Raw genomic sequence first — 24606 nt, forward strand, 5'->3', positions numbered from 1 at the left:
TATGCTTGTCTCTGTGTGTGTGTGTATGCAATGAAAATGAAGTAATATGAAAGAAGGAAAAGATTTTATATTAGACTTCAATTCAAGCACATTGACATGAAAGATTTAACAACAAATGGAAGGAGAACAAATCTGATATTAGCATTTAAGCAGCCAATAAAAGAATCAACCAAAGTATTTCCATTTTTTTTCACTTCTGTCTGAATCTCTAATGAAAAAAAATAAACCCATAATATCAAGATTTAATGGGTATAAGCTCGTACTGTTGTCTCATTTAAAAGCATGTCAATCTTTGCAGTCATAGTACGAGTGATATCGCCAGCCTAAAACCTTGGCTGTTCTTGTCATTCTCATTTCCATTTCCCAGGTGGTTCGGCCTTCCACTACTCGAGCCAGAAGGGTTCGAACCATATTCGTCACTTGGCTTACTGTGCTCACTGCTAGCACCAGTGTCCAATGGGCATTCTCCTGGACCCTTCTATGTCTTGATCGTAGCTTCTTGAGAGCTGCTGGTCTTATCCCGTCATTAACGTTGCATCTTCTTCTAAAGCTCTACTCTCTCGGCTACAATGAATATGACATGGAAGTAAATTATGAGGTCTAAAACTATGGTATCTCTGTTATCCGGATTCAAAGGATCTTTGAATGAACTTCCTTTAGCGAGAGGATTCCTAAGCAAAAATTATAAGAAGCAAATAAAATTTCATTAGTATAACAGTTATATGATGATATTAAACTTGTTAATTCTAACTCAAATAAAGATTTTATCCGATCAATCATAATTAAACTTGATTTAACCTAAATTGATTTAAATAAATAACTAGAAATGACTCTAACTCAAAATACTTCAAATCATAATCAAATATAACCTGAATCATAAATGAACCGAAATTGAAACTAAAATTAACTTGAAATTATCTAAAAAAATTAAAATTCAAATTGATTCGATCTAAATTTGAAAGATTATACTTAATTTAAAGATGTACGAATATAATCTTAAAAAATTCTACAAATCATATACATATAGGATATCTTTCAACCGATTCTAAGTAATATTAAATCTTATTAAGCCTCTGGTTAAAAAATTGATACGCTTCGTTTTATATAAATAAGAATGTGGCAGTCTTTTTAACTCTGGTGAAATGGCGTTGTTTCACAATTGGGGTTAAAAGTATCGATGCCGGCTAGGGTTTTTCTATTGTGAATGTCATGGTTTTTTTCTCATTGAACTTTATTTAGCTCTCTATCTTACTCTTCTTCAATCTATTGTTATCTTCGGCATTTCATTCTTAGTTGGTTGCCGTTATATGATGAGGTAAAGCATTAAGCGAATTACCTCTATCTTCGGGATTTATTTAGACTCAGCTTTCAACTTTTTTGTATTGAAAAATATATAGGAATATTAACTTAATTAGACCTCCAATTTTAATTTATTTCAACTTCACCCTCTATTTTCTATGACTATTAAACTTTCCTCCCTTGAGTTTGATTTATGGCTCTGTGACCTGCCAATGTTATTATACCTTCTAGAGCAATATCAAAGGTAAACGATGAGTGTCTTGAAGAGAAGTTTGAACAATAGAGAATTTAACAGATTAAGACAGAAAGCAAATGGATTTCTCTAGTGGTACAACTTAGGACTGAACTTATGTTAGTTCCTTTATTTAATCCTTGAGTTCAAAAATTATTTTCGAACGACGAGAATTTGATATGATCCATTTTGTTTAAATAATAAGTCTTGATATAAAAAATATATTCAAACTATACCTCTCTTCTTATTTAGGTGTTTATACTTTTATATAATTAATCTGAGTATTTTACATTACAAACATTATTATTTAAAGTGTGTCGATTGTAACGGTTGTTAAAAAATTATGTTCAGTGGCATGTGTTATATTTATATAATTTTAAAATTTTATTTAAAATAAAAATAAAATAAAATTATACTTTAAAAAAAACCTAGATAAATCTCAAAACTTTGAAAACTTTAATTCTAATCTTCAATTCCATGATTCCCGCCACCTATCACTGTTTACTACGCCGATCAAACCTTCACCAGAACCTCCTCCTGATGACAAGATTAACTCAATGGCCCAGAATATAAAAACTCAAAGTCCCCCACAAACCTGATGAACCAAACTTTGAAAAATCACCACCCAGACGACCTGATGACAAACACAACGGTTGATAAGGGAGATGCTAAGGGCGGTGAAGACGATAGATGTGACCGACGAAGAGATAATAAGGTTAAACATAAAAATCAATTTAAAATAAATTAGAACTAAAAAAATTATATAAAAATTTTTTAATTTAAAACTCATATAAAATAATAATTTAGAAACAACAAAATTTAGTAAATACAAATATTTTAAAAATTAAAAAAATAAAATAAACTTAATGTTGTTTTATATTGACGCTTTAATGTAAAAATCTTAATGAGAAAATTTAATACACAATCTTATTTATTTTACATCTAAAATTTAAGTATAAAAAAATAAATCCAAAATTTCAAATTTTAAACTGTAAACTTAATATACTAAAATTTTAAATAAAATATATAAAATAAAATAAATAAATTTATATAAATTAAGATTTATACAATTTAAATATAAGATAATTTTTCAATCTTAAATCCGTACAGGTGAAGAAAAAATCCAAGAGGTGTTCCTATAGGACCCCGCATGGCCATTATCTTACTCGGCAAACCATTGCGATGACACGTGGTGGGACCTACGGCAGTGATGGGTTAAACGTGTCAACGTGATGGTCTCGCCAGCCTGCTTAACCTTTAAGCAACCCCATTCCCGCCCCCCACAGTCTGATGTTTTGTAACACGAGCCAACGAGACAAGGATTACGCTCCAGTGGTCCCCACTTCTCTTACCTCTTGTTCCAAACATTCGTCCCCACTTTAATGTACTAAATGTGTATAAAAGTATTTTTTTTAAAAATTATTAAGCAAAAACTATTAAAAGGTTATTATTATTATCGAAGAATAACGTTATTTTTTTATCATTAAGATTACATGATAAATTATATATATATTATTATTAATTAAGAAAATTTTGAAATAAATTATGTATCTTAATCGCTTTAAACTATTTAATTAAATAGGGTAAACTATATGTTTAATATCTAAATTATTAATTTTATTTTATTTTATTTTAGTACCTAAACTTTAATTTATTTCAAAATCATACTTAACATTGATCTTTTGTTTTGTTTTGAAACATCGTCGTTAAAAACTTATTGAAATTATCACATCATGACACTTTTTATAGGTAAATTACATTATTCATCACTCAATTATCTTATCACTCTTATTTTGGTCACTAATGTTTAATTTTAATTTAATCATTTAACTTTCAAATTACTCTGAATTTAATCACTCTAACCTTCAAATTTATTTTTTATTTTAATTATATATTAATAAAATAATATTAATTGTCATGTTACAAAAATTATTAATAAAATAAATTAGAGTGATTAAAACACGAGCAATTTAAAAGTTATGTAATTAAATTGAAAATTATTAAACTTTAGTGACCAAAAAAGAGTGAGAAGATAGTTAAGTGATTAATGGTGTAATTTACCCACAAAAAAGTCACATATAACATTTAGGGGGTGTTTGGTTCAAGGATTGTGGGATTCCCATGGATGAGAATCCCACATTCTCATGTTTGGTTGGTCGGAAATCTCATTCCCGGTAATGTTTTATTACCAATAGTAGATTTTTTGGGGTATATTACCGGAAATGTCATTATCTCCCTTCCCTTAGGTATTGTAACATTACCAGCATTTTAGACTAAAATGCCCTTAAATTTTTATTTTTTTTCAAAAATATCATTTTTCTGTTATTGAATAATAAAAATTCTACAAAGGTTAAATTATAAATTTATCCTTAAATTATTTTAGATTTACAAAAAAAATCTATAATAAAAATTTTATATAAAGTTCAGGGGTTAAAATTTTTTTTACCCTTTCATTAAACCTTTTTTATATTTTTAATTTTGTAAAAAAAATTATATAAATATTATGAATTTAATTTTTAAAAGAAAATATATAAATATTTTACAATTTGTAATATTATACAAATATATAATAAGGACAATTTGGTCAAATATACATTCCAATAATTTTTTATTCTTTTAACCAAACACGGTAATCTTACATTCCTGCTAAACCAACCAAACACAAAATATAACATTCTTAGTAATCCTATTTCCTGATAATCTTTTATTCTCACTGATAATCTTACATTCTGTGAACCAAACTCACCCTTATGTTAAGTTTTTAACAATAGAATATTGAAATAAAATAAAAGGTAAACGTCATGTGTGATTTTGAAATAAATAAGATTTTAAATACTAAAACAAAATAAAACTTATATTTTAGAAATTAAACATGTAGATATCCAAAAATATATAGAGTTTTAAGGCACTTAAGGGACCCACACTCTACCTTGTCCGCCATTTACTTGCAATGATGGACATTTCAATCTAAATTAGTCGATTTTTTAGGTATTTAAATATTATTGACCCATCCATCCAATATAAAATTATCAAGTATTTTAGAAGAAAATATTTGATTTTGTGGGTCGGGTACCCGACCCTTATTCTTGATGGGTTTTCGGGTCAAGCATGCATCACAAAATCATCCTTAACCGGGTATTTACCAACCCGGTTTCATTATTTTATTATTATTTTAATTATACTTTTCATTTCTAATTTAGAATTATTTTATCCTAACATTCTAAATCCATTTTTTTCAAATTATTTCACCTTAATATTTTATTTTTTCTTAAATTGTTTTTTTAATCTCAAATTATTTTAAATTCAATTGTAATTTTATTTTATTTTTATTTTTAGATTATATAATTTAGATTATTAAATTTTATGTTTATATTATTTATTATGAAATTTTAAGTTTTTATATAGGTTTTTTAGATATAAATTAAAAAATAAAATAAATATTAACTGAGTATTTATAACCTAAAAATACGAGTATTTGAATTTTTCGAATATTCAATTTGTGGGTACCCGCCTCTTACAAATCGGGACGTGAGTCGAGTTTTTATGACCTAAAATTCTAGATGCTCGGTATTTTAGATACCAAAAAATACACATATTCGGATCTAAACACCACACCACACCTACCCTGATATTCGGTCGTCACCCGCGACTGTGAAAATGTGATTATTGTTGGACTTTCGTGTATAGTAAATTAATTATTTATTGATTATTATCGTTTGTCGCTAATATTATTTTCGCAAAATGTTTCTTTTTCCTCTTTATCTTTTAAATCATTTTAGCTGAACAATAATAATTTGATACAACTTTTCGTAATATTTCTAAAAATATTTATATATTAAACCAGTAAAGTAATTTTCATGATTAAAAGAGATATTATTTTCCTAGAGGTCATAAATTCAAGTAACATTATTTGTTGAATGCATATACATTGTTAATAGTTAAAAAAATTATAAATAATATATTATAATTACTCAGACTATTAAAAAAGTTATATTATATATATATATATATATATATATATATATATATATATATATATATATATATACATGAGTATTATATTTCGTTTTTATTCATAGATGAGTAGAATTTTGAAAAAGGAGAAATATATGGGCCATATAAATGTGTTTTGAAGGTAGCGCGGCCATATGATTGGTTAAATGTTCATAGTCTGTGCCAAAAGTGAGAACACCAACTATTGGTAGCTTTTCTACTTGCAATACACTTAAATAAGGTATTGAAAGTTCAAACTCAAAGTACATTTGGGCTATGCTCCCAATAACCATTCACCAAAACTAACACATTGCCACATTGGAACCAGGGGCGCGGATGTATGAAGGGGAACATCTCTCTGTTATTTTAGAAAAAAATATTAAATTTGATTTAATGGTATAAGGAGAGGAGAAAAAAACAAATAACTTTACATATTCATTTTGTTTTTGAAAGAGATAGTATTTTGGACTCTTATATTTAAATTTTTAGTCTTGTCACTAATTAGAAGACCACTATAAATGGATGTCCCTTGTTCCCATATGTAATGGGGTAAGGGGAGGTAAGATAGTAGGCTGCCTCCATCACTAGGTTGAGAGCAACTTCCGTAGGAGACCTCCGAATTATGAAATACCCTCCATGGGACTCGATCCCACGACCTCAAGATTAAGAACCTTGTACACTACCAACTGAGCTGGATGATCATTTTATTAAAGTCTAATTGTTTTTTTAAAAGAATTGGATATGTAAATTTTTTATTTTTTCCTCGTCCCCTTAACATATTAAATTATATTTCATAATTTTTCTAAGATAATATGATGCACTTGTTCCCAGAAACTTAGTGCATCCGTATTATTTTATTGTTTATTAATTTTAATCTTTATATTTTTAGATTTTAATCCAAATAATAACAGTAAAACTCATTAAATCAAAATATATTATTAACTTCTATATTATGTGTAAGATGCAAGTTTAGTTGTTGTAACACCCACAACCCGTACTCGATCCGGATACGAGTATAAGATGTCACAATTGACTTTTTAAAACAATATTCTTACAAAATAATAGAACATTTGAACTTATATTAAGAAAATACGATAATATACTGTCATTATGTTCGTTATAACAAATTTAAAGAAAAACGTTTTTATGAATAGTACTATACTATATGAATAGTATTATGAACAGTAATGAACAGTTCTGTGAACAGTAATGAACAATACTGTGAACAGTATCGATGTTAAAAAATTTCCATAATGCTACAGGGTTATCGATATCCTGCTACAGTGTACTTATACTCTACTACAATAATTTCGGCAAAACATGTATAAAACTCATAAAAATTTAAACTTTCATCACTATAAGTTACCATTTACATAAATACGTTTAAAACATTACAAAACTCAACCATATGATTTTACAAAACTGATTAGAACATATTGGATTCAAATCTTTATTTACATGCCAACCACAATCAGTATTACAAAACACAAACTATTCAATTCTTTTCTGATCTGATCTTTGGAAAGGAGAAAATGATATGTCTTGCATAACTTTTCTCAATCTTCCTCTACTCGGAACCTACGTGTGAAACAATCACACGCTAAGTCATTGACTTAGTGAGGCATAAAATATAATAATAATAATAATGCATCTTATATACATATGAACATATAATCTAGTTATTCTATCATGTCACATATAATTCAGTGTAAATGATAATAACATGATAACATGTAATAATGTAAACACTTTTGATACCTTTTCTAAGCCCATGTACATTATTGAGAACTTTAAGGTAAGTGAGTACATTGAGGTTGTGCACTATTATGCTGTCACCATAACTCAATCAATGTCCCGAAGAACCTATCAATATGTTCCTAAGAACATAGGTAACTATCCATATGTCCGGAAAGACATAGGTAATTCTGTCCATATGTCCCGAAAGACATAGGTAATCCTGTCCATATGTCCCGAAAGACATAGGTAATACTCCATATGTCCCGAAAGACATAGGTAACCTTCGACTCTTGACATGCCAACTATACCTATACCTCTCATATCACATAACATGGACATTCTCTTTTATATCATTTCACATATTCGTATGTAGATTTCACTTTTCATATGATTTCATAATCATATGTCACTTAGCTTATAACACTTCTCTTGTGTTCATATAACATGTATATCATTGTCATCTCTTATTCACATATGTTTCTCATACATCTCATAACACATTTATATCACATATTCTTATAAGCTCATGGTTTTTATCACATATCATGTAATACTCTTATGGAATCTCATATTTTATTATCATATTTCTCATATCACATGGCTCTTAGTCATTTTTTCATATGTTCATATAGTCACCTAGTTCATTTCACACAACCTCTTATGTTCATCTTATATAACATATAAACTCCTAGTTTCTTATCCAGTATATCATATAATATACTGGTAAAATCTCATAATCACATAACATCTAACAAGTTTAGGTCATAATCCACTTAGACTTCATTCATATAATTTATACATTGTTATCATATAACTATTTATATATTCATATCATACCAAATAACATATAACCTCTATGAATTTATCCATGTGTACATGCATACATAATAGTCATGTCAACCACATATACTAACATTATCATACTATACATATACACTCACCTAGATCTCTTTGTCTTTCCCTCGATCGATCTTACTGGTCAATTGTTTCGGAACTTGTTTAGGCTCAATATCTACATAAATATAATTTCCAAGATGATTATCAGATGCTTAAACCTTGTAATTTGATACTAATAACTTAAACGAATTTACTAAACTCATAATCACCTTTTTCCTTTAGCGGGTATCGATACACTCCTTAAGGTATCGGTACCCTTATTGCATTCTGTGATTTTTCGTTCAAGAGGGTATTGGTACACATACATAGGGTACCGATACACTCTGTCCAAAACATATTTTTTCACCCGAAAATTCATCAACTCTTCACTGAATTTCCTCATACAAAGCTCTTTTCATACCACCAAACTCAACTACAACCATTTTAACTAACTTTTATCATTCCAACACTTTATTATCTCTTATATCTCATTCAAATTCTTAAAGTTAAGAATCACACCAAATTTTCCATGTTATCCAAACTTAATTCTAACACTTATAACTTCTTATTCTCCTATATGACAAATCAAATTAAATCTCAAAGTTCTTTTATCAACTCTTTTTCAGAAATTCATTTAGAAAGTTCTTATCTTTAACCTCTCATAACTTCTTCATCTTTTGATTTTAAGACAACTTAAGCTTTCCTTAAGCTTAAGTATCACTTAAGGATCAAAACCCATACTTTAAATCAACAAATCAGAAAACTTACCTTTGTTTGACTCTCTCTCACGTATGAAGAAGAAGAAGAAGAAGAAGAAGAAGAATGAAGATATTTATGGGGAAAACTCTCAACCTTATCCCCATATATATCATTATCTTATCATTTCCAAGTCAAATTACCATTTTGCCCTTTAATTCCTTTAATAATTACTAACAACCCTTCAGGAAGTATTTTGAAATAAGTCATTGAACTATTCAACTTTTCTACTTTAATCACCAAATTCTGAAGTTTTACAATTTAGTCACTAACCCATAGTTTAGGATGTTACAGTTGTTGTTCTCGAAGTTGATATTTTAAGTTTTTATAATTTAATTATATTGTTTATATATAATTTGAGTTAGAATTGAAATTTTAAAATCTTAATACATATAGATTAAAATTGATTAAATTAAAGTACATAGATTAAATTTATAATTTATGCATGATACATAGACTTATTTATTTATCAATTCTTAAAAAATTATGTTTAATAACTTAATATTGTTGAATTAAAAATAATTATATATATATATATATATATATATATTGGCTAAGTATTTGCTACACTTCGACAGAGTTTTTATCTTAATGTTATTTATTTAAATATTAATTAAAACTATATAAAAGTTTATTAAGTTTACTATAGAATATTAAATAATAATATTGAAATACATATATTTTTAGGATTATTATAACAAATTATATTTTAATTATGCTTATTTTAAAGTATATTATTTTTCTTTAATTGAAAATGCATTAGAAAATAATATTTCATAACATAAAAGTTAAGTAATATTTAAAAATATGTTATTTATATTTCCCTAATTTTTTCAGTGAATAGGTAGGCATAATAAAATATAAGTTTATAACCTTATAATTAAGTATTTTTTTAATAATATATAAAAATGAAAACATACAAATTGCTGAAAATCTAAAACTAAAAAGAAAAATCAATAAGAAAGGTGGAATCCAAGATATTTCACGTGAAGAAACAAACTTAAAAGCCACCCCCAAATAGGGAAAATGGATAAGGCGGTGGTACACGCGCCTCCACCCCTGCCGCCGTCATTTCTCCTAAATAACCCAATGGCCCATTCTTATCACCATACCCTGCTATACTACTCATCTCAGACGAAGACATCGCCATGCCGTTTTCAATCACCAGCGGTGCCAGCACCGGCCACTGGCTCATTACAGTAGCGCAATCCTCAGGCGACGTTAATGGAGATAGCGATGACGAAATGAATTCAGGATGCCATCCTTCATCTTCAGATTTCCCCGAATTACTTGAAACCGCGGCGCTTGAATAAGAAGAAGTAGAAGAAGAATAATATGACCGCGGAAGCGTCAACTTTAACCGCCGCTTTTTCTCCGCCGTGAGGTGTCCGTTCATTTCCTTTTCGATCATCATACGGGAAAGGAATTCAGGATCTTCGGCAACCTTGTGAAGAAAAACTACCATTTGTTGCGGGCGTCTCTCCGTCGTCTCTAAGCGCCTGTTCATCCCTTGCAACTCTTCTTCAAACGTCTTTTGTTCCTCTTTCAGCCTCGCTATTTCCATGGAGACATCGTCATCTCCATCAAAATCCACGGCTTTAACTTGCGTGCATCTATTTTTCCCATGCTTTCTCCTCACAACGTTCTTCAACAATTGCTTTTGGCCTCGAAGAAAACATTCATTCGCAAATTCCCAGTTATCTGGATCCACCTTCCGAAAACCCTAATCATCAAACAAATCATCAGCTTAAAAGCATTCCATATAATACATATTCAGTTGAAATTTAGAACATACATAAGTATTAAGCTGGCGAACGAAGCTGGAAAAATTGCTATGTTTGAAGTAAAAAGGCAAGATCTTGTTGGAGAAGTCCAAAGGATCGATGACTAAGAAACTGTTATTAGCTTTGCCCCAAGTGATAAGACCGTCTGTCTTCGGATCATTAACCATCTGATAAGTTTTGGCCACGAACGGCGCAACGTCGTTACCCTCCATAATCAAACATGCAAGACCAAAGGCACAATCTCAATTTTTTTTCCCTCGCCTTTTACCTTTGGTTGTTTTTCTTCATATATAAAAATGAAGATCCAACAGAGGTTTGAGGTATTACTGTATAAGTGATATTATATAAAGAGATTTGGACCAAATTGGTACAATAAAAAATTATAGCTTTATTTGATTAAATTTATCCGTATTTAAATTGTTATATATATATATATATATATATATATATATATATATTTTAAAGGATGCATTTATTAAATATTTAGTTTAATTAATACATTTTAATATTTAAATAAGTGATATGATAATTTTTTAAGGTAAACTATATGTTTAGTACCTTAATAATAACTTTTGTTTTGTTTTGATCATCCAACTATTTGCTTTCAAAATCATGTGTAACGTTTTAGTTTTATTTTGGTCACTCACGGTTAAAAAAATTAACATAACTGCTAACATGGTGTTTTGTATTTTTCTAATGATGAAGTGGCATAACCTTATGATGACATGTCAGCATCATCGTTAGTTTTTTAACAACTGATGATCAAAATGAAACCAAAACTAAATATTAACTATGATTTTAAAAAATATAGTTTGATAACTAAAACGAAATACAAATGATAAATGAGATACTAAATGTAGAATTTATCCTCTTTCGTTGAGGAGAGAAGGATATGACATTTTTTAAGTGTCACGTGACGTGGGATCCACATGGGTTATCTTTTTATCATGTTTCGGTACACGTCATGGTTCTAATCGAGTTGGATATTTTTGAATCGTATTAGGATGTGTTTCCCATACGCGCGTGTTATGGGTTTGTTTCAACGCGTCTAAGTTAATGTGTTCCTTCTTGTAAAACATAATTGGGATCTATGTTAAAAAAAGGGCTTAAAACGTTGAATCCATTAAATTTATATTTGCTTAAATATTCAAATTGGAACTAATTTTTAGAGGCTATTAACGTGAAAGATTAATTTAAAAAAAAAGAGATCAAATCAAATAATATCTTAAGAAAGTGCATACATTGATATGTCAATATAAGTACAATCAAAGTGAATGAATAATTTAATACGCACATAAAGAGTTTATATAAAAATTAAAGATACTTTTATAAATAATGGATTAAATATTTATTAAAAACTTTGACAATAAGATTATTTAAATCCCACATTATTTAAATATTATTTTTTTAATTATTTAAATATAAACTTTTAAACATGTATTTTTTGATTGATCGAAGACAATGTCTAAACATGTGTGTTATTGTCACTATTTGACTTAGTTTATTTTCGTTTAAACACGTGTCATGAGTGTTTATTTTTTTGGATAAAATTTCTAATAGTTTATTTTCTTTTTTCATTTTAACCCTTTTCTTCATTTCTTTCATTTTGGTTACTTTTTCCTTCTTTTCATTTTGAATCTTAAATTAAAAAAATAGAAAATAAGTCATTATCCTTGAACAAACATAAATCAATATCATTTCACTAATGTTTGTTTTCCAACGGCAATATTGCTATCAGCATCTTTAGGTGTTGGAAAATCTCAACAATTGCTGAATTATTTTGCCAAACCCTAGACTAGGTTATAAATTAGGAGTGTGTCCTATTTGATTCAGTTTTTTTTATTATACTTTACGATTTTCTAAAATTAAAACTGAAATCAAAATCGAATCGCATAAAAATCATGGTTTTTGGCTTGATTCGGTTTTACGATTTTTTGTTCATTATTTTTCAAACTCAACATTCAAATAAAGCAAACTTAAAGCTTAAACCTAGTGCAAACATACAATTTTAAATTCATAAAAAACATTATTAATTTTAAGATTTTATTTATTTAAGTTTGTCTTGTAATAAATTCAAAATAAATTTGTTTTGGATAATTTTCTTTTTTTAATTCGGTTTGATTTAAAACAAACGATTTTCATATGAAAAATTCAAAACCGATCTAAATTATAAAATTATATTTTTAAACAGAACTGAAACCAAACCTCAAAATAAAAATTCTAAATCAATTAAATTATATAATCCAATTCGGATTGTTTTTATATTTTATTGCTCAGCCCTAGTTATAATAGTTTTCAATGAACATATATCCGATGACACTGAAAGGCTTTGGTTTGGTCTTCCATGCAGATCTTTTGGTGTATTCGTATATTTATATATATATTAATTAAGTTTTTTCCATCTAATTCTAATTATTTTCGTGTTATCCAAAATTATCAAGTTTCCCGAACACTTTGCAGACATGTTTTAACATTTTGGGTTGGACTTCACCCAGAAAAGAGCCCAAGTTCGTCTTGGTCCGAATACATGGACCAAAAAAAAAAACAGCCAGCCACGGCTAGGAAATAGAAAAGGAGTAACAAATAAATTTCCGTTATTATCAATAACTAATTGATCTGGTGGACGAGGTACTACATTTTTTTAAGTAAAGTCAAGAGTTTGAACTTTGACGTTTGTGTAATGAATATGTACAAAACTCGATTTGAATTAATTAGTCAATGATCGAATTATCAATTGCCTGAAGACATTAAAACGTTGTATTCTTTTAAACGTTTCCGGAAATGAGCCAAGCGGGTCTGTAGTTGTAGAATTCCTGTAGCCTTTTATGATAGAATGGTATCTAATTTAGTGACATAGCTATCCAACTGATTGCCTGGTTGCTCAACTTCAACTAGCAGATTCATTTCCTGCAACCATTGGCAACAATAAGAACTATGTTACTCGAACTCGGATTTTTAAAATAAGGGTTAAGAGAAAAAAACATAGTGCTTTACCTCCCGAGCAATCTCTGTTGTGTGCTCCAATTGCCTCCGATGAGCAGATACGAGGTCTTCCTCTTCCTAGTAATAAACAAGATGAATTGCATTTTCAGAATTTAATACGATTACGAAAGATAATTTGAATTGATTGTACCTTCAACAGGGCATTGAGATCATCATCTGAATGAGAATTTTTATCATCAAAAGTTGAAGAATCCATGGCCATTCCTTTCAGACCACCTGTGTGACCCTTGTAATAATCTGAATACTCTACAACCAAATTTCCTTCTGCCCTTCCACTTTAAAAGGGGGAGACGCATCTCTTTCGATCTGGTCTGTCCATCCATGTCTGTTCTTTTCGAGAGGAACAACGGTTAAAATGTCCTCAAAGGTATCGGTTGATAAAGATGAAGCCAAGGGCAATGCGGTTGATTCCCTAAGATTCGAAGATGAAGACAGCGTATCCCTCTTGGAGTTGTTCCCTTTCGATAGGCTCTTCACCCTGGAATGCAAGTATACACGGCATTATTCAAACAAATGCACATGTTATGTCCACGATTCGATTTTATTTACAGAACCACGCACCTATCGGCATATCTGAGTGTATTCAGGGTATGTTCGCATGACCCTGAGCTTGGTGAAATACACGATATCATAACAGTACGCGAGTCACCGACAAATGAATCTCTTAGAACTTCAGTCAGCTTACTTCCTCTGAAAGACCCTTGTTATTGTCAAGAGCTCTGATGCATTCTTTTAAAACAAGTAAATTTTATTAATTTCAGCACCTTCCATTCTGCAGATAAACAAAATCCGCTCGTTATGATTTATTTAGTTGCTGCTTGACTGCACGAGGCGAAACGTTTCGTACCTCGTCTGTTTGTCGTTGTCAGTTGTATCTGCACCACGCTCACTCCCAGCAAGGTCTATAAAGGAAAGCTTCCCAACAAGTCTAGCAGGCTTTGTTTCAGTGCCATCAGCTGATCTCTTGATGGTAAGCTGAAGAATTGCATGAGACCTCGAGGATTCTTCATTTGCTCCAGTAGTGCCAGTGCTTCTGGTCGCATTTCCTCTCTCAATTAACTCCTTGATTGTCACAACATCTAATACCTTGTACTCTTGCAAACCCACTATACATACTTGCTGTTTACCATCTTCTCTCATGAAAAGCTTTCTGCAAAAGTAGAATTCTAATCAGTAATCAGGGAAATATGAACCATAGGTTTCCCAATACATTTAAATGTAACTTACTTCCGATCATTAAGGAGATCAAAGACTTTCCCCCCATATATCTCAAAGAAACTGACAGAGTTGGAAACCTTGGTTCCGATACGAATGGCGCATTAGTCTTAATATATCTTGAGCTGCTTTTAGAGGCAGTGGCTGCATTGTATATGTCTTTCCACTTCCTGTAACCTCACCCCAAAAAAAATCAACTAAAGTTCATTTGCAAGAACGTGACTTTCGAATATAGGAAAGCTACTTTACCTTGCCCGTATGCAAAACAAGTTGCTTTTGTTCTATTGAAAATTAGCCGAACTACCGGTTCCACAGTCTGGGAATACACCTAGAGCAATAGGAAATGTAATTATGTACCAAACTGCACTTTTTAAACTGTACTTTTTAAAATACTACAGCTCTTTTTATTTTTCAAAAGTAATACCATATCGGCTACATTAATAGATATCCACGTCCAGTATATACTCACTTCCTCATTGCCAACACCTTCATTCAGGACAGCATCAGAAAGAAATTCATGCTTCTCCACATATTCTGTAAGGTCAACCTGCAGGTAATAAATAATTAGATCTCAGAAGCAAAGAAACTGCTTCTAGCTTAAATAATTAACCATGGAATGGAAGATCTAAGGTGCTACAGCCGGTGGAGATTATCATGAGTTGCAGAGGCTTTCAAATAATAAGCCACTATGGGTTTTCCATGAAAATCAAAGCAAAGAGCAATTGACTTTGTTTCTGATTTTAAACAAGTAATCTCTTCAAAATGCCATAGCATGAGATTTGTGGGTCATGAGTAGGGATATAGATATGACTTTGGGTGCGAACTTAGAAATTTATATTAAAAATTTAGAAAGTTCAAAATTACAAAATTTTAAGAGATATGAAATTAAATTATTAATAAAATTAAAAAATATTTAAAATATATAAGAAATTAAAATTTCGAAGAATGCGAGCAACAACAACCGCAGGAAAAAGAGAAGCCCTGACAACTACTAACCTTTAGTTTTTTTTTTCATGAACCGTTAGTGCATTGGAATTTGACTGTATAGTAATAATATTTCTTCTTTCTTTGCCATTTCCTTTTTGTTCAGTGGTCTCTTGCGCACCTGCATAGGGTGTTCAAAATTCGGTTTTAATCGAATTAATCGATCGAATTGAATTAGTTCGGTTAATTCGGTCGGTTACCGAATTAATTCGGTCGGGAAACGGTTAAGAATTTTTTTGGAATTCGGTTAACGGTTAATTCGGTTCGAAATCGGTTAATTAATCGAATTAACCTTTAAATATAATTATATTAATAACCCCAATCCATTAGAAATTCATTTAAAACCCAAATCAATATTAATTAATTAAAATAATATCAAAACTAAATACAAAATGTTTGAATCAAATTAATTAGATATTATTTATAATTAGATATTATTTAAATTAATTGTAAATTGTTTTTTTAATTAAAAAAATATTAAATTCTAAAAAATTTCGATTAATTCGAAAATTAACCAAATTAACCGAAATTTATTCGGTTCGGTTAATATTTTCGAAAAAAAGTTCGGTTCGATTCGGTTAACGGTTAAAGAAAAAAAAGTTCGGTTAATTCGAAAATGGTAGTTCGGTCGGTTCGACCACCGAATTAACCGAATGAACACCCCTACACCTGCATTGGAAGTTACAAAACAAAAATCTATTGACGTAAATATTTTACTAAATGTGTTCGATCTAAAATTTTATTTGTACATACTTCATATAAAAAAATTAATATATGTGTTCGATCTAAAATTTTATTTGTACATACTTCATATAAAAAAATTAATATATATGTTCACCTTAAAAAATATTTTTAAATTCATCATTATTTTCCGAATGTGTGCAATAAACATAGGGTAAACTATGTGAATAGTCCCTTTTGCTTAGGGTCTGACCGACTTTGATCACCAATTTAAAAATTAAGGATAAATGATCTCTCACATTATCGGTATGTTCGGTTTAAGTTCATTTGCTATTAATTTCCGTTAACTCCCTTTTGTTTACGTCCCTTTTGTTTAAGTCCCTAACATGGTTGAGAGATTAAAGTTGAACGGGAGTTAACGACTGAAGAACTAAAATCAAGCAGATCGATAACATTAGAGACTAAAATCAAACATATCGATAACGTTAGGTACCGTTTCCCCTTAATTTTTAAACTAATGATCAAAGCCGATCAAACCAAAAGCATAGGAAACTATTCGCATAGTTTACCCATAATCATATGTTACAGTATAACCGGTAACCACTTTCGCAATTTGACATGGGCTATACAAAAAATAAAACTAAAGACAACATTCAATTAACGTACCACGACTTTAATCTTTGCAACAATGGTAGGTCTTTCTTTATCCACCGAGATGCTTTTAAGGTTATTCTCAGCCATTCCTCGTGGCCTGTTTGAAAGTTTGTCGGTTGATTGATACGGTTCATATATGTAAGAAGCCTGCAACTTAGAACAAATGACTCTGAATTCAACCAATTGATTAACAGAAGATCAAATGTAACATCAACAGAGTCCAGAGAACAAAATTTAATTACATTTTACTAAAACAAGGCTAAGTAAAGCTACGGATTAACAAAACCGGAAAGCTGGTAACTAATGGAAGGAAAGAGTAAAACCTCGGGAAATGGTTCAGTATAAATGAATACAAATCCAGTACACCGGGGCTGAGCTCACGATACGACGCGTATTTATCGCCGGTCATCGTTAAACTTAACGACCTGGAAGAAATAGGCAGTTCCCCCTGCTCCGGCAGCTTCTTGCTCATTATTTTCCCGCCATAAAACTCGAACTCCTATCCGAACCGCAAAATAAGAAAATAAAACAACGAAATGCTAATTGTAAATGCGACAGAAAGTGGAAAGATTCAAGACCTGAGAAGAAAGGAAATCGGAGGACTGAAGGCATTTGCTGTTAAACGAAACGCCGAGGAAGTGATCCGAGTGCTGCCGTTGAAGGTGCGCCGTCGAATTAGATTTTCCGTTCCGTCTCCCTACCAAGCTCATTCTCTCGCCGGCCGTACAAGAATCTTTCGCAAGCTTCAGGAGAATCTTTTACGATCAAAGCGGAAAGAAAATGAGAAAAATATATACAGGCGGTTGGCATGACGTCGTTGTCCCCGTTTTTGTTTTTATTTAATATTTTACAAGTTCAAACCCTCGACTACTATATTCTATATTTAACAACCATTATATGATAATAATTTTGTTTACGTTTACGGTGGCGTTTCTCGAGAAGGAGCGGCGCGTGTGAAACACTTGTAAGAAAAGGTCAGAAGGACAAGTGGACGGAGTTTACGTGTACTGCTCTTTCCTTTGAAAATATTTTATAGATATGATAAAAAGAAAGCAAGCGAGAGTTAGATAACGTAAAAGTTGTGATCTGAAACGATGATCTTTGATGTTATTATATCATTCCCCATCACATTATTCGTTAAATATTTAAGGACTGATAACTAAAATAGATAAAAGAACGATTATAGCGACCAATGATGTAATTTATCCCAAGATATAGATAAGAAATTAGTAGAACATTATTAATACATTTTGTATATTACTTACGGTTGATTTAAGTAGTAAACGGTTTAATATCGCTCAAGTAAATTTTGAGTCGAGATTTTGTGTACGTAAATAATCTCTGTTGAGAAATTCATCTATTAAATCTAAATATGTAACACGAGAATTGATTCAGATTAATTTGAACAAATTTTTGAGAATCTAGGAGGGCACAAAGAATGATTTTAGTATTTCATGATAATTATTTTATTTTCAAATCATAGGTCAAATAAAAAATTCAGCATACGCATAAAGATATTTTCTTTTTATCTAACTTTATAGTAATGTACATGGGTAAAAAAGTATTTGTGAGATTTTATTTAAATATTGATAGAATAATGAAGGATTTGTATTCAAACTTTCGGTTCATATACGTAGAATATTAGTGGCTGATCTAAAAATATTTTTTTATATTAGGACATATAAAGTGATAACATAAATTTTTTATATTTTTTATGTTTGGATATATAAATTAATAACATAATTTTTTCGTATGAGGTAGATATATATAAAATTTTAGATAAAATACATAAATAGTCTCCATACTACATGGTGATGTTTTGTTGAGTCTCCCGACTATTAAAAGTTACAAAATGGTCTATTGACTATAGGATGTTGTTTTGTTGAGTCCTCCAACTATTAAAAGTTACAAAATGGTCACCTGACTATTCATATGTTCCAAACTCGTCGTTTTCAGTTAAAATGCGGGTAACCGTCTGAGCTGGACATTAACATGTTGACTAAGATATGATAAAATCATATTTTAATAATGCCTATCGACACCGCCGTTGATTTCAAGCACTGACTCAATGGTATAATCTAAATGGAGAGTCAATCTATAAAACACAACTCAAACGGTTCTGAGATCAAATTTTATCATGTCTCAATCAACATGCTAACGTCTAAGTTAGATAGCCGTCAATTTTTTAACGGAAAAGAATAAGTTTGGAACATATGAATAATCTAGTGATCATTTTTGTAACTTTTAATAGTCAGAGGACTCAATAAAATAGCATCATATAGTCGAGGGTTATCTTGTAACTTTTAATAGTCGAAAGACTCAACAAAGCAATGTCTTATAGTCGGAGGACCATTTGTATACTTTACCCTAAATTTTAGGATAAACCCTATCAATAAAGTAGACAATTAACTTAAAAAATTCAGATTTCAAGATATATATTCTAGATAACACATACATCCGCTAAGGCTATATCCACAATATCCGACCTCTTTCAAGAACAAGAAGCAGCGGGTGGCGTAGCATTTTTATGGGCTATGAGGCGGGAGTGGAGCGGAGCTGGCGAAGTCAAAGGCAGTTTGATGCGTTTGGGAGTTAACTCATATGGGATTATGATATTAAATGCTGACCCAGTTTTTGTTTCTACGCTACCTTAATTATATATCAATACATTTTTTTGTTAGTTGCTTACGAAGCACGAACAATGAATACGATAGTTTTATGATTCTTTAAGGGTCGGATCCAGTCGATTTAAGTTCAGACTTTAACCATGAAGAGATCAACGACGAAATCATGATTATAATGTTATCAATGTTGATGATTTGGATGGAGGTCATGGTTCACGATCATTATTCTTAGCTAATGTGATCGGAGAATCATCAAGTTGAATGTTTGAAAATTATGGAATCCCAAAAGTTAAAAAGTTCTCTAAAGGAGAAAGTTCGATCCCTTGGCAGGAGTGAAAAAACTATATAAATGATCATTAATGTTTAAGTAAGTTTTCATTTTCTCCATTAAAGTTTTAAAAGTAACAAATCAATCACCAACATTATTAATTTGTTACAAATTGGTCACTTGACGTAACGACGATTAGAAAGCGTGACGAAATGCACAGCTGGACTACTCAAAGCTTACTTGGACTGGGTTTACAACCACAGAGAGTCAAATGTCTAAAAATGAACATAAAGAAGATGAAGAAGCATAAGAAGCTTTGTTGTTGATGAGATGTAGATCCGATCTTGTTAAAATGTTTGTCCTTGCTAATAAGTTCTTGGGAAATTCCAATCCTTAAAATTTGCATGTGTGTGGTTGAAATTAATTTAAGATTTGGATGAATTTGGAGATAAAATTGGAATATTTGAAAGCTTGTCGACTAATATAGAAAGAGGGTGAGTGAGTGTGTGTTTGTGTTTTCAAAATAACAAAATTTAAGTTAATCTATGGTTGAAATTAATTACATCTTTGAATGAATTTGGGGATAAAATTAGAATATTAAAAAGCTCGGGGACTAATATAGAAAGAGGGTCATAGTTTAGGGATAAAATTATAATGTTTAAAAGTTTAAGGACTGATTTAAAATGAAAGTCTTAAATTGAGGATGAAATTAAAATATTTCAAAATTTAAAGACTAATTTAAAATAAATGTTATAATTTAAGTATATATAATACAATTAACTCAAGAATTTAAAACTAACATGAACTGAACAACATTATAGTATAGTAATAGTGATCAATAACAACTAGCTTTTTGTAAGGACAAGTGAACCAACAAATTTTACTTTGGCTGAAACACATATTTCATTAACAAGTTTTGTATGTTACAATCATATCATAAAAAATATGAAAATAAATCAGGATCTAATTATGTCAAATTATTAAAATAAAATATTAGATGCGGAAATGTATATGAATTAATTGATAGATTAAAATTATTGAGTGTTTATTTGGTTGTGAGTTTCTAAGAAGATGGGTTTGTTCTTGCCTATAAAAACTCCCTGGTGAAATAAAAATAATACAAATTAACATATTTCTTAAGAACCACTATCTCTTTATATAAAATAAATATGCCAATCTATTAAGTATTTATAATTATGTCCCTCATCAAATTATAAAGATAATTTATGATATCTACTCTTTAATTCTAAGATACTTTAATACCTATGACACATATAACATAATTGAACACTTAATTTTATATTATACTTTGTGATATCATTGTACCTTATGCACATATGCTCACAATTATAGATTTTAAACCAACGTCGTAACATACAATGCTTTTGTCAATGCTAAGTGCATTATCTTCAGCTTTTGTCTTTGTCGATCTTAATTAATCCAACATCATGCAAGCAACATTGCAATATTATTATTTCATTAACAACAAAAATAAAACATCTCCAAACTTATTAATTTCTAAATTTAACTTATTTTAATCTAGAAATCTATTATTTAGATTTGATTTAGAATACCTCGTGAAGTTATTTAAATCAATCTCAACCTTTGAACGTCCTAAAATTTTAAGGCTTGTGGTTATTTTTGTGCTTGTAGTAGACCTAATTTATTATTTTCGTCTCTATCGTATTTTCGCATCAATTTAGTCCTCAAAATTGTTTAGTTGCATCATTTTATACGCTCTCCCTAACTTAAAACCCTAAATTAATAACCCTAAACCTTAAATCATAACTTCATAACCTCTAAAATATAGACACTAAACCTTAAATCCTAACTTAAAACTCTCAATTAGGGTTTTAATTTAGAGATAGGGTATAGAATAATGCAATTGAACAACTTTAAGAGCTGAATTGATGCGAAAACACGACATAGATGAAAATGATAAATTAGGTTTACTACAAGAACAAAAGTAACCCTTTTGCCAAATTTTAAATACTCATTTTATGAAAAATCAATAAAAAAACTATGTTATAAACACATTTGATCTTTATGCTTTCTTAAAATTTTAATGTTGATTTGTTAAAACAAATTCAAAAATCTCTTAACATTATCGAAATATATTATAACTAAATTAGACATCAAAGTTTTACTTAAAATTTAGATTTGGTAATTAATTTTCGTTAAATTTTCACATAAATATTTTTAAAAAATTAATTTATATGTATCAAAACTCAATTTAAAAAGTAAAATTATAAGAATTTTATATGTAGAATTATGAAATTACCCTAATTTTGAAGAAAAAATATGGTTGGAGAAAGGAATTCCGAAAATTATTTGGTTGAATATTGAGAGAAAAAAATGAAGAAGATGAAATAAAATAAAGTTTTCTTAAAATTTAAAGAGAATGAAACATGTTTAGAAATCTAAGGTGACGTTTGGTTGGATGAAATCTCTTGAAATTGGTACCCTCATCAATCATTTGGAAACTTATTCATATATTGAATAAAAATATTTTTTTATTATTTCGGTTCAGGTCGGGTTTCTAATTCATATATTCGGGTCGAGTCGGGTCGGGTGAAACTTTATTTTGGTAGGGTCAGATCGGGTTTTTTTAAGTGTGATATTCGGGTCGGGTTGGGTTCGGGTTTAGGGTGAAAAAAACTGGACCGACCCGAAAATATATATAATTCAGGTCGGGTCGGATTAAGTCATTGTTTTTATTAAATAAAAATAATTTTATTATTATTTTGGGTCGGGTCGGGTCGGATTTCTAATTCAAATATTCGGGTCGGGTTTTTTAAGTGTGATATTCAGGTCGGGTTTTTTTAAGTGTGATATTCGGGTCAGGTCGGGTCGGGTTCGAGTTTAGGGTGAAAAAAATCAGACCGACCCAAAAAAATATATAATTTTACCTTATATATTTAGGAATAATTACAATAATACCCCTCTATATATAATTTTTTTCAATTAAATCAATGTTTTTATTGAATAAAAATATTTTTTTATTATTTTGAGTCGTGTCGGATCGAGTTTCTAATTCATATATTGAATAAAAATAGTTTTTGATATATTTTTTGGTAACTAATTAACATACTCCGATTGGAATGTATCGAAATATTGTTCTATCTTTTGGTAACTTATTAACATATTTTGATTGCGATGATTTTAACTTATAATTTTTATTAGCATGATTTTTATAATTTATTAAAATGAATAATCAATTAATAAAATGAAAATTTAATATTTTTTAATTTTTTATAATATATTACTACATGTAAGTTGTAAAATAAACTAAAATAAAGCAAAAAAAACAAGAAGAGTAATTCTGTCATTTTATATTACTGAAATCAAATTCATCTGACATGTCTGCGAACCAAACATAATATGAAATTGGATTTCAATTCCATTTCTTGCCAACTAAATAGAATATGGAATTGGATTTCAATTCCTACATATTCTAATTCCCTCATAAACATTCCAACGAACCAAACGCCACCTAAGGGTTTGGTTGTTAAGATGAAAAGGAAGAATGCTTGATAAAAATCGAAGTGGAATATAAAGGAGGGAAAATGATGGCCGTGTTTATTTAATGCATATAGAAGAATTAACCTTTAAAATTTAGGTAAAATTATCTTTGGAAATGTCAAATTTTCAACTATTTTCAATTTAGTCATTTCCTTTATATTAAGATCATTTTATTAAATAAACTCTCAAAAAAATTTAATTTTCTTAAAACCCACTTAATTAAAAAGTTAAAAATATAATTTTTAAAATTCCAATCTTGAATTCTAAATTAAATTTGTTTTTAAAAAAACATTTCAAATATCATTTTAATCCAAAATTTTTATCTGAAAAATTAGGGAATTTGAATCGATTAACCAATTATTGACTCAATATTATCGAGCCAGATTTTTAGATATTATATTTATGTTTTATTTTACTTATTTAAATAATTATTATTTAAATTCTTTTTAAATAATCAATTTTATTGAACATTTTATATTTTTATTAATTTTTAAAATTTTATATTTTTGCTACTTAGGAATTAAATAAACATATATATATATATTAAAATGGACATACTTCATATGTTATTACTTGATTTCAGATACAAAATACGACATGACCATGAGTCTCGTTAAAATACTTCTTTAAACCTATATGAAGGAAAAAATATACACTATGTCAATGTCCGAAGATTACACCCCAAAAGTGAGGTCGAAACCGATGGGCCTAAATACCCAACTAAGCAAAAACGCATCTCACCATTGCCATGTGGAAACATCAAGGAAGCACCTGTCACGGACCGCGAGCCCACAACCAGGGTCAACACACGAGGAGTAGGCCAAGAGCACTTATGTGGCGTGTTGGACCTTTCTGGACCCATGAAGACTGGCCCATTCTATGGAGATGAAGAGCCTTGCACGTTTATGGCAGGAGAATCCTTGGTTTAATGCAAAATCCTCATGATTCTTTCCATAAACTTTGTAATCTTTTATCTAA

The 24606-nt window shown here is 29.6% G+C and overlaps 1 protein-coding gene and 1 pseudogene across 1 annotated transcript; both read right to left on the reverse strand.

The window, feature by feature from the left end:
• Positions 1-9818: 9818 nt before the first annotated feature.
• Positions 9819-10978, reverse strand: LOC120149575 (heat stress transcription factor C-1-like). The gene is made up of 2 exons (XM_039162310.1): positions 10689-10978; positions 9819-10616 (listed from the first exon to the last, which is right to left on the reverse strand). Exons 1-2 carry the CDS (start codon positions 10887-10889, stop codon positions 9894-9896), a joined length of 924 nt encoding a protein of 307 aa, XP_039018241.1. The 5' UTR covers positions 10890-10978; the 3' UTR covers positions 9819-9893.
• A 2429-nt stretch (positions 10979-13407) lies between these two features.
• On the reverse strand, positions 13408-18026 carry LOC120149617 (annotated as a pseudogene).
• Between the last annotated feature and the right edge of the window lie 6580 nt (positions 18027-24606).

The sequence above is a fragment of the Hibiscus syriacus genome, unplaced genomic scaffold, assembly GCF_006381635.1.
Source record: "Hibiscus syriacus cultivar Baekdansim isolate YM2019G1 unplaced genomic scaffold, ASM638163v2 tig00111008_pilon, whole genome shotgun sequence".
Classification (NCBI taxonomy): Eukaryota; Viridiplantae; Streptophyta; class Magnoliopsida; order Malvales; family Malvaceae; genus Hibiscus; species Hibiscus syriacus.